Here is a 12,223-nt window from a genome sequence, read left to right on the forward strand (position 1 = left end):
GAGGGTGCACTTGATCCCATCATCTAGATAATTGATAAAGATATTAAAGAGAACTGGCCCCCAAATTGAGCCCTGGGGAAACCAAGTAACTGAGTTGTTTTCATAGTTGGAATTTAGGAAGAAGATACCATTGCTTATCTGCAGTCTTTGGCTTAAAAGCTTGGCTTTATGGCATAGAGGAAAGGCTTCCATTTGGTCTGCTCTGTTCCTGTCCCTACTTCATTCTCTATTTGCTGTGGCAGTATTGACAAATTAACATTAGTCATGAGTAACACTTGAACAGCGCTGCTGTTTAGACTTTTGGGGAAATTGTGTTCTGTTTAATTGTTTGGAAAACACAAAGTCCATTTAAGGTGTCTGTTCTCAGAGAGTCTAAAAATCCAGGCTGGCTAGGATTTATTATTACCAAGTGGTGGAAGCAGTTCAGCCAACAAGACAAGAAGATTCTTGGTTGCATCTCTAAGTGTGAAGATCAAATACATTCAGGAATGAGGAGTTTTAGCTTTCTTCTGTTATGTACTTCTTGAAAGTTTTATTCTAGTATAGGACAATCTACCTGAATATCAAACCCATTGCCATCTGCCAGAATATAGATTACTGAAAACAATCAAACTTTGTCCATTTTTTTCTTTGTTTGTATGGGTTTTGTGACTATATTTCTAGTTGGATTTTGTTTGTAAAAGTGAGACAGATAAGGTAAACATAAACTAGCTAAACAACATTGACCTCTTAATTTCTTTCCACAGTTTTAAAGTTGTGAAATCATGGCTCATTCAAAGACGAGAGCCAACGATGGAAAAATCACATATCCTCCAGGAGTCAAAGAAATCTCTGATAAAATATCTAAAGAAGAGATGGTGAGAAGGCTAAAGGTTAGTAAGCAAGTAATTGTTTGCAGATTGAAGTTTCTTGCATACAGCGTTCAATGATCCTATTATTATATTTTCTATCTGAAACGATTGGGGGGGGGGGCCTTTGCCTTTTCTGTGCTCAGAAGGAGGAACTTGTTGGCTATTGTGTCTTCTGTTCTACCACTTTCTTGAAGTGACTGGTCCACAAATGTTTAAATGAGTTAAAAAGTCACAAATGGAAATAAGCTATATTAATTTTAAATACTACTTAAATTGTATTTCAGCTCCAACAGTAAGTCAGTACTTTTAGAGAAGAAAATACTGGAAAACATGAAGAGAGAGTCATAATTTTGGAAATCATATGGGTGCCTCAGAATACATTCCTTTTATGCATTTGTGCTCTTTGGGTTGACTGTAAAACCCTTTATTCTCATTATTTTATCCTCTATTGTAATGAAAGTAGTCTTTGATTATACTACGTATTTCTGTCTCCTGAATTTCTTGACCACTTTATCTGGCCTAACTCTACAGAAAGGTTGGAGAGATTTGGGGGATAATTATGTTACTAACGTTCTTTGTCTACCCATGTACTCTCACAAAAAGGCAGGCTTTTTAGTATTTTGCAGAAGGAGTGCCTGCAACTTGGGCTTGCCCTGTGAAACAGGAGGGAACAGATGTGGGAGAGGAACCTTAAGTATTCTAACAGCTGGAAGAGCTCAATTTGGAGTTTGTTTTCTGAAGAAGTAGTTTTAAGTCAGTTGGAACTACTGCTAAATGAACAAAACCCAACAAAACCCCAAAACACAAGGATTCCTTCTCCCCTCCCCCCAGTAACCTGTCTGTGCTTTGGGAATTGGGCTGATAGACTTTAGTCAGTGCACTGCATTCCAATATGTTGAATAGAAGACATTTATAACTTTAGGTATGAGTGACTCCTAAGAGAAGATATTATTTGTTAGCACTTGTATATTTTTTTCAGCTTGTGAAAATGCACACAGTTCTTACTGATACTTTTTTCTCCTATAGCTTCATTTTTGGCCTTGAATGTCCAGTCCCTTCTATTCTGTCACCTTGATCTGTCTTGCAGGACAAGCGTACTTTGCAGGATGTCCTGTATTTCCTGTCAGCTCTTTATTCTGGCTCTGCATTCATTGGTACACAGGCAGCGGGAAAACCACACAGTGTTTCTTTTAGGAAGGATTGGATGATCTAGGCTACAGCACAAGTGTATAGACCTACAGCACAAACACAGTTTCAGGTGCTAAAGAGCAGTAGTTGGTAAATAAAAGTGAACTATTAGCCTCTTCATTTCCCTGACTGCCGAATTCATGTAAGTATTAGGAAAGAAGCATTTTTTGGTGAAATTTATTTAATTTACACAAGCAGATAGTCTGCTGTTTGTTAATGACAATATATTTATACAAATACAAGTTATTGGGAAAACTGAGAATAAAATGAAAAATATGCACAGTTAATTTATATATTAGCATACTATACCTCACAAATTTTATGTATTTCTGATCCACACCATTTCTAAGTTATAGCAGATTTGGAAAGGAGATAGAAACTAAATGGTTGGATTTATGAACTAGCACTGAAGACAGAAAGAAGCTGATAAACATTTGAAGAAGTTGATAAACATTTGGAAATGATGAATAGTATGAGAACAGCATTTTTTCCACAGTTTGTCTTAATACACAAGGACAGGGGCATCATCTAATGAAATATATTAATTTTAGACCAGCAGTCTAATAAAATATTTTTCCATAAGTTACATAACTCAGTTCCAAAGCTTATTACTGTAGAAGGATGTAGGAAAAATGGAATGGGTTGAAAAATACAGGCAATATTTGGAAGGTGAAGCTCCAGGAGTATTAATCATGGTGGTCTGGGTGCGATTTCAGATTCGGGAATCCTCTAACCTGTTGCTTTGCGGGAAGCTAGAAAGGTATGCTAGGAGAACTAGCTTGTTTTTCTTTGTTTTTCCTTAAACACTGTGACAGATTGCTCTGGAGACAAGATAACTGATTTTTGTTCTTCTGAGCAGTATGGAAGTTCATGTTGTCTACTCTGGAAACAAACCTTCAGTTTCTCTTCCATGACAGAAACCATACTTGGTGCAGTAACTCTTGTGACACCTGAGTATTTATTCACTAGCTTGTTAATTATATAAATCTAAATACTTTCTATAGAAGTGAAAACAGTTCTGTGTTTAAAATTACTTTAATAGTGTGTAAGGGCACCAGTGCACTTCAAATGGTTCATCCTGTGTCTAGCTGGGGAGGACTTTATTTTTCTCTCAACGGAAATTGTATGTGTGCATAAGCTACTAATCTTTGCCTTTTAGTAAAGGATTCTAATATCCTTGAAAACTTTACAGCTGCTGAGATCCTAATTATGCAAAAGTCCTCTTTTTTTTTTTTTTAAAGGTAGGATTTGTTGCTACCTGACCAATTATAGTACACTTTTTGGAGGGGGAAATAAATAAATAAAACAAACTATAGCAAAGTAAAATAATTTTGTAGTGCTTTAGGGTTTTGGTGGCTGTTTTTGAGGAACTTCACCGACATCATTATTCTTGAAAAATATCTCTTCTTGTACTGGTGTAATAGATGGGAGTTTTGCCTTCAATTCTCAGGATTGTGTAATTAAGTCTTTATTACCATTTTGTTAATTTTAACAAGAGCTGAACTCCTTACAATAATTCTTCCTCTGTGATTGAAGTAAGAAGTTGGAGAAAAGCATAATTGCTTTGTTTTGTCAATAGGTTTTTCTCCTCCAAACATTTTTTTCTCACCAACTAGCAGTTACTAATCATGGCTTTTCTCACTTTTGTTCCATTTAGGGTGTTAAATACTTGGTGTCCCAGGCTTCTTTTCTTTTTCTTCCGTAACTTTAGTATACTGGTTCCTAACAGCAATAATGGGCATTTTAGTCCTGTTGGATAACATGCATGCTGCTAGGCTGCACTGGATTTATATCAGCTTCTGCTGAAAATGTGTGCTCTGCTTCTGGGCAGCACAGGGTATAAACTTGTCCTCAGAGCAGTAGTAGAGAAAAACCTGAAATTGAAAGAGAATAGAGGGAAAATAAATTTTAACCTTAAATACTTTAGGGAGAAATACATATTTTGAATAAAGTCTTGGTGTTTTCTGATTTTTCAGTGAATGGCTGTAACAGTGAATGCTGTTGTATTTTTTGAATTGGCCAATTTGATTATATGGTTTCTTAAAAAGATACGTTAAGTGCTACAGCTAGACTTTCCGTAACCCTGCTGAGACTGTGTGTTGGGACAATTGGTAGAGGACTTGACTAGGTCCTTCCTGTACCCTGAAAAATAAGATACTGGTTACTCAAATAAGTACTACTGCATTGCTAATAAGGCTTCTGATAGAAGTTGCACAAAACCAGAAGAGGAACTTTCAGTAAGGACCCTGTTACAAAGAATACTTCATTTTATGTACTGATGTCTGTCTTTTTTTTTTTTTAGATGGTTGTGAAAACTTTCATGGATATGGACCAGGACTCTGAAGAAGAAAAGGAGCTCTACCTAAATCTTGCTTTACACCTTGCTTCAGATTTTTTCCTCAAACATCCTGATAAGGATGTACGTTTGTTGGTAGCATGTTGTCTTGCTGATATTTTCAGAATTTATGCCCCTGAAGCTCCATACACTTCACCGGATAAACTAAAGGTAAATTGAATTAATCTTTTTTTCCACACCAGGTTTTTAAACTGAATGATTGATATAATTGATTATAACTCTTTTTTTCCTCCCCCTTTATTTCTGGTTCAGCCTAAGCAATCCAAGGTTCTCACTTGATTCTGGGATAGGGTTGTTTGATCAGGTCAAATGTTCATCAGAAAGTGATATATAGTACATCTTTCAATGACTTGTAGAGTTCTGGATTTATATTGAAAATATTTTATTGAACTGTCATTGGGGTTTGCAGATAGTGGTCTGTTACTTTAGAAATCTTGATATGTCTATAGCTTTTATCATAATCTCTTGCAAGATAGCTAATTCCTTCAATTGGGAAAATACCCCTGCTGTGCCAGGTAAACTACCAAGAGATGATTACTGTATTTCTATAGTTAAAAGCTCTATTGAAACAAAAAGCATTTTTTTACAGAGGATAATTTCTGATGTGAATTGGAAGATTCTGCAATTACAAACATCACTGATCCCACTAGATGGAGATGGTTGATAGAGAAATGCCAGGTTTGAAAAGGCAGTACAGTTCTACCCTATTTGTTTTAGAAAAAATAAATTTTAGATTGTTTTGTGTTTTTCACTTTTTGTTTTTTTAAATAGAAATCTAACTTTCTTTCCAGCTCTCAAAATCAAACTACTTCCCTTACACAGTCTGAATCTAGTGATGAACTGAGTCTTGTCAAAAATCTTGCAGGGGAAAATAACACTGAAAAATGTGTACTTTTTTGTCTCCCTGATATGGGGGGTGGGAGGGGCTCTTTTGATTTTGTTGTTGTTGTTTTTGTGTTTGGGTTTCTTTTTTTCTTTTTTTCAACTATCTGAGCGTGTTCTGTAGTGAAGGCCGTGGCTCTGATGCTTACTGAAGCCATTATATGGTTAACTGGTATCAAGACAACAATCCACAAAAAATATCAATGTTCTTCCTAAAGTTGAAGTATAAGCACTTTTGGTTTTAGAGTCTGCGTTCTAATGTAGACTTGCTTTATGGAGTTTGATGTGATGTGATAACATATTGTCCAATTTGTGAAAGTGTTGCATTTTCTTAGCTGTAGCCAAAGTTTATTTTATCCTGTGTTTTGTATTTGTAAATGCATGTTCAAAAAGTATATTCTGTATGCTCAAAAAAGGGAAGAACTTTGGGTTGTATTACACTAATTATAAATTAGTAAGTACTTCTGAGTTTAGTCTGTCTTGCTTGCATTAAAACAGGAATAGGAAAAAAAAATTAGGAGTAAATTATGACTTTTCCAAATGATGCCATTATTATTTGTGAAGCATTCAGATGATAGGCATATTGTACATGTATGCTATTCATTAGTGTATGTATTCATATACAGTACAGTATATGTTGAGTACTTTATAAAGGTTAAGACAATTAGTTTTGGTCTCATTGGGGTCTTTGAATCACATTCAGTAAATAAGTGTTATGTACTGAGCTGCAGGATAAAAAGTAAAGATATTTTGTTAAATGAACTGATTGAGATTCATCTAACGATAAGTACACCTAGGGCATGAGGTCTAAGATGAAGTAGTTTTTATATTTGGCATTGGTCATTCTCCCGCTTGGTCATGCTTGCTTTCTTCTTTAATTGCATCTTATCCTTCACGGAGAATCAGTTTGTATGTCTTCTAAACCTCACAGCACCTTCTGGTGTACCAGTTTTTCAGATGATGGAACTCATTTTGGGTGGGCTTATGGCCTGCTAGTGGTTCAGGAAGTAGTTTTTAAGCGGGGGATTCTTCAGACTGGCTTTTGCCTGTGGACTGAATGTTCTTTAGTGGTTGGAGTCTATTAGGTGTGTCCTTTGAACTGTGTCTTTTGGTTTAATTTCAACTAAAGAGTCTAGTTCGTGTGTTCTGTAACTGATCTGAAGAGTGAACCAAACAGTTATTTTTATGGTCATCCTTGCTTAACACTCCAAAGGCACATTCTTGATCCAAATGCAAACATTAATGTAGCTGTATCTCTGAACAATGTGCTTGCTGCGCTTTATTGCAAGAGACGATGATGTCACCTGTAATCTAATTCGTTTTTACCTAGAACCCCATTAAGTGCTCAGCTGAATGATTAAGGCTGGATTTTGTGGCTGTAGCGTTAGAAAAAAAAGAACCCCATTCTCATCTTTTGTCCATCTCATTATTCTGGGGGTCGAGGGGGGAATGGTCCTTTGAAAATGTTCTAGAAAAGCTTTTTAGACTATGTCTAGGATAGTTTTTTTCGGGGTTAACTGTAAGGCTTTCTTGTATTTTTTTATGGCAACCTTATACCTTTTGGAATTTGTTTGATTTATATCTAGATTGTTAGTTGAAATATTATAGATACAGTTGAGGTTGTGAATGCTGTTTCTGCTGATGTGTACTTTTGAATATTTCGATTTAATATAGTAGTTACGAATTTCCAGCTGTTAATTATCTGAATGTAAAAAGCATTTTAAAAAGACACCTTCCTGTGTGCTTCCATTCCTTATAACCTGCTTGAATTTATTCTGTGTGAGACTTTCTGAAGAACTCTTCTGGTGCTGAAATTTGATAAAGGAAGCAGGAGAAACTTGGTTTATTGGTCTTTGCAAGAGAAATGTTCTGTATCAGTAGCATGATGACTGAGAAATGCACAAAAAATACAGTGTAAATATATAATAATATTTTTAGGAAAGCTGCAATTGCCTACTGCTTTTTCCCCCCCCTTCTGTTGAAACCTACTACAGCATAAAGTAAAAAATGTGAAATTAATTGTCCTGAATAATATTTTGACTTCTGCAGCATGTCAGCCAGTTGCAGCTGTTTGTCAAGTTGAGTGTTTTTCTTTGGAAAAGAAAAACTTTTGCTTCCTTCAAAAAAAGGTTACTTTCTCAACCCTTCAAAGAAACATGAAGCATTTGAAAATGACTCCTTGACATTCTCCATGATGTTTTTGTAGATCATCTTCTTTTGGACAGTGAAATAATGTGCCTGTCGTTGCTGCATATTTTGTAGTGATGAATAATACTAGTAATTTAAAAAGTAAATATTTTAATTTTGGAAGTTTCATTGCAGTTGATTAACTAACTATCACTTCTTTCTTTTCAGGATATATTTATGTTCATAACAAGGCAACTTAAAGGTTTAGAGGATACAAAAAGCCCCCAGTTTAATCGATATTTTTATTTGCTTGAGGTAAGCTTCATAACTTATTTCATAATAACTGTTAAATGTAATTTTTCAACTTAATCTTATATTAACTACTTTTATTTTCTCCTGTTCAACACAGAACATTGCTTGGGTCAAGTCTTATAACATATGCTTTGAATTAGAAGATAGCAATGAGATTTTTACACAGTTGTACAGAACACTGTTTTCAGTAATAAAGTAAGTATTGTCACCCCCAATTATAATATATTATTGCATGGTTGAGGTCAGATGTTTCTAACCTAGGTGTTCAGTCTTATTGTGTGACTTTTAACATTAACAAGCTTAGTTTTGTAATTCAGTTTAACTGAAGGTAGCAGTATAAATATAACAAGCTTCAGTTTTGCCTGTTTTAATTAAACAAGACACACTGCAAATCATCTTTTTTTTCCTACAAAACTTACTTTGATGTTTTTTACTGCATTTATTTTATTCTGTTCTTGAAATTGAATGGTGCAATATGCAATTCAAAGGAACTTTGAGGATTATTGCTGTAAAAACGTGAGTCAGAAAATAGTGGACACTGGAAGGTACTGCTAGAGATAGTCTAGTTTGCCCCCCTTGCTCAAACCAGGTCAGCTAGAGCAGATTGCCCAGGACTGTAGCCACTTGGGTTTTGAGCATCTCCAAGGATGGAGACTCTGTGGCCTCTCTGGGCAACTTTCTAGTGCTCTATCACCCTTACATTTAAGAAGTTTCTCTTTCTTACGTTTGAATGGTATGTCCTGTATTTCACCTTGTGTCCGTCGCCTCTTGTCCTGTCACTGGACACCACTGCGAAGAGTCTCACCCTGTCGTCTTTATTCCCAACATCAGGTATTTAAACATAATGATAAGTTCCTCCCTAAGGAATGTCTTCTCAAGGCTAAAAAAAGCTGTCAGCTCTCACAGCCACTCCTTCTATGAGAGCTGTTCCAGTCCCTTAATCATCTTGGTGGCCCTTTGCTGGACTGACTTCAAGGTGTCCCTGTCTCTCTTGCACTGGGAAGCCCAGAACTGGACACAGCACTCCAGATGAAGTCTTGCTAGTGTTGAGTAGAGGGGAGGGATGGTCTAATACACTATCTTTTCATGGTAGGGACAGATACAGTCCTCTTACTCTTTTACTACAGTGGTAAGTGAAGAGGGCATAAGATTCAGTAACATTTTGGAAAGTGATATATGCAGCTAAAAAACTTAAGTATTTTGACTTCTAAGAAAACTTGTGATTTGATTATTATATTCCTGTTTGGCGTCACCATAGGGAGTACTCTGAATGGAAGTTGTGCTTTACATGAATAGTACACTAAGAATTCTTGTTTTTAATTTCAGCAACGGTCATAACCAAAAAGTACACATGCACATGGTTGATCTAATGAGCTCTATCATTTGTGAGGGAGATACTGTGTCACAGGAACTTTTGGATACAGTGTTAGTTAATCTAGTGCCAGCACATAAGGTAAGACTTAATAGTGGCTTAATTTTTTTTTTTTTAATCCTGTTTTATTGGATGTATGTATTGAGATGTTTGGATTTCATTGAGAATAGCTGTAGCAAATGTGTTCCTATTACTTGAATCTTTATTAGCAAACAAATAATTTTTAATAGCCAGAACATTCAGTAGAGTTTCATTGCTTTGATTCACTTGCCATAAACCAAAGTATCAGTGGTCATAGTAATCTAAAAGCTCTAATGTCATACGGATTTATATATAGGCTTTTTGTATACAGTCAATACCAGTAGAACTTAATATAAAAGAGACATATATCCTTTGGAAAGTTTTTAATTAGTGTAATGCTGTATCAATAGTTCAAACTAATGTGCTGCCCTAAGTGGGAGGTAAAAAGTTGCTATGTCTGCTGATTTGTAGGTGGCTCTGTTCTATTTCAGAAATGTTGACTTGGTGTTATTGAAAGCACATTGGTGTGTTTCTGATGCAGCCATAGAACTAACTATGTTCAGAAGTCGTGGTGCCTGAAGAGCCCAAGTGATGGCTGTCTTTCCTCAATGAATAATGCTTTGTCAAAAACAAAAAGTGTCCTACAGATGAACTGGGGAAAAACTTCCGGCTGTGTATGTGTTGTGACACTTAAATGTTTAAAAAGCAAGGAAGTCTGACTTCTTTGTTCAGAAAACTACCAAGGTCCTACTGGAATTTCTTGGGCTACAGTGTAGAAGACGACTTGTAAGTTGTGTATAACAAAAAATTGTTGGGAAATTATCTAGGAAATGTATACTTGGCTGGATTTTTGGACAGTTCCAGCTGTCATCTGACAGCTTTTTTTTTTTTTCTTTAGTGTGTTCTGGAAAGGGCTAACTTTACTTACGTTTCTTAGAAACTGCAGTAAGGTTAAATGGGTATTAATTAACTGAGAGACTCTGCACCTTTGGAATGCTTTTTTGAAACAGTGGTGTACATGAAGAAACTCAGTAGACTTTTCATAAGGCACTCTCTGAAGAGCATAGCAAGTAGCACAACATAGTGTGCCTTACCGCAAGACATCAATTTCAGTAAATAAAGAGCACATAAATTATTTTTCTATTGACAGTGAAAGACTAAATGCTTAGTATAGATCACTCCTTCACCCCCACCCCCCTTCCCCCAAAATGTTTTAGCTGTGTCCTTCAAGGAATCTAGTACTTTTGTGCCAGGACCAGACTGAAATTTGTGTGGCTAAAATTCAGATTTACGAAGTAAAGCCTTGGAATACAAGAAACAAAAGCAAGACTATGCAAAATACTTTAGTTTGTATTTTCTCAGTTGTTAAGCATCTGTTGTTTTATCGTGTCACCTGTGTTCAACTTGATGTGACTACTGTTTTTATGATTCGTGTTTAATAAATTGATTCTGAATTTAAGAACTTGCATCCTGTTAGATGTTAGAGTACGCACGAGCTTGCTTAAGTAGTACAGCGGGTGTCAGATAAGTCAATAAAACAGTAAACTTAACTTGTCTGACCATGTGCTCAACTCTCAATTTCTGTGATGTTTAATTTTTTTCTATTGTGGTTTCTCTTTTCTTTTTTTTTTATGAATTCTACTGAAATTCTCTTGATTGGATTATATTAAGAGAGAATTAAATAAATACTGAACTAAACCCAGTAAAAACGAGAAGCAAGGGAGAGGTAGCCAATATAGAAAGGCAAGAAAAATTAATAGTTTTCCTTTCCCTTTTAATTGTCTTTTTAGATTATAAAGCCTTTATGCCAGCACCTATAAACAATTTTGTGTTCGTGCAATGTGTTTGAAGGCAAACTGTATTTTACTTCCTTGAGTGTTTGCCAGAGTGTTCCATTTTCAGCTCAGGAGTACTGCAGGGAATCCCACGTTGCATATCCCACATGCTTTACATGCTTAACTTTTCAAAAAGTGATATTGACAGTTAAATTCCTGACTGTCTCTATTAGGAAATTGCTTAATAATTAGTGCTAACTATCTTGGCAACACTTAGCTGAGCTTTTTCTGTGTCAGCCATCCTTAAAAACCTGTTTTCCTCCCCCAGCAGAACTAGAGAATCTGTTAGAACTGTTTTGTCAAGTGCTCTTGGATACAAATTCCGCTGCTGTGCCATTGATAATAAGAATAAAATTGAAGACCCTTTTCAAATTCCAAGAAAATAGTGTGCTAAACTGTATGTGTTTTAAGAATATTTTGCTCTAGATACAGGCTTAACATTTGATTTTACCCCCTAAAGTTATAAAATTAAGGACTGGATTGATGCTAGCTAGTTCTCTGAGCTGTGTTAAATTTGGATATTGAGAGGCAACTGGAAAAAGTAACTGAAAAAAATCAGTGGGTATGCATTTCCATCACTGCCAACCCCATTGTAACAGTACAACTGATTTTTGGCTCTGTGGATGTATAGACAATGCTCTCCAGGACAGTTTACCACAAAAATGTCTGTGCCATGCTGTCAGAGAGGTTGCCACTGCTTCCTGTGTCTGCAGTAGAAGTTTGTCAAACATTCTAGGGAAGAACAGGTCTGAGAAATGAGTTGGCAAATCTGTTAATGTCTTCCAGAAGTGCAAAAAGCTTGAAATGCTAGCAATATATATGCAAAAATCATGGTGGGAATTGAGACAAAGGAGAGAACTAATGGTTGATGAAGATGGTTTGTCTTCAAATATTATTGCTGGAGGCCTCCTAAGCATAAAAAAAAAAAGTTCTCCTGTTTATTAACATTCTTTTCTGAAAGAAAACTGGAGGTTTTCGGGGGGGAAAGGTCTGCCTGCAGCATCCTGTAAGTCTGTTTTAGATGTTAAATGTAACTTCTCAATTATCTTGCAGAAGATCTGTGTTCTGCCTTTTCATGTGTGGTTCTTGGGTTTGTCCTTATTGATCAATACTTATTTCTTCTTTTTCCTTCAAAATGTAGTAATTACTAATGATTACTTTAAACAGTGTTGCCAGCTGATGGCTTAGTTTCTACCCAATTCAGGACTCTCAAAAGCTTATCCCCACTGGGTGCTTACATGCTTTTAGAGGCATCCTGATTAAGATTATTGTGCCCATC

The 12,223-nt window shown here is 35.9% G+C and overlaps 1 protein-coding gene across 6 annotated transcripts in view; it reads left to right on the plus strand.

Moving 5' to 3' along the window:
- Window positions 1-745: 745 nt before the first annotated feature.
- PDS5B (PDS5 cohesin associated factor B) overlaps window positions 746-12,223 on the plus strand; it is a 109,068-nt gene continuing 97,590 nt past the window's right edge. For all 6 annotated transcript variants that reach the window (XM_010572736.1, XM_010572735.1, XM_010572738.1 and 3 more), the window contains exons 1-5: window positions 746-872; window positions 4,342-4,545; window positions 7,633-7,719; window positions 7,814-7,911; window positions 9,043-9,169. In XM_010572736.1, the coding sequence (XP_010571038.1) occupies window positions 765-872; window positions 4,342-4,545; window positions 7,633-7,719; window positions 7,814-7,911; window positions 9,043-9,169 (624 nt within the window). In that variant the 5' untranslated portion in view covers window positions 746-764. The remainder of the gene's footprint in view (window positions 873-4,341; window positions 4,546-7,632; window positions 7,720-7,813; window positions 7,912-9,042; window positions 9,170-12,223) is intronic.

This window comes from Haliaeetus leucocephalus, unplaced genomic scaffold (genome assembly GCF_000737465.1).
Source record: "Haliaeetus leucocephalus isolate CR32 unplaced genomic scaffold, Haliaeetus_leucocephalus-4.0 Scaffold351, whole genome shotgun sequence".
Taxonomy (NCBI): domain Eukaryota; kingdom Metazoa; phylum Chordata; class Aves; order Accipitriformes; family Accipitridae; genus Haliaeetus; species Haliaeetus leucocephalus.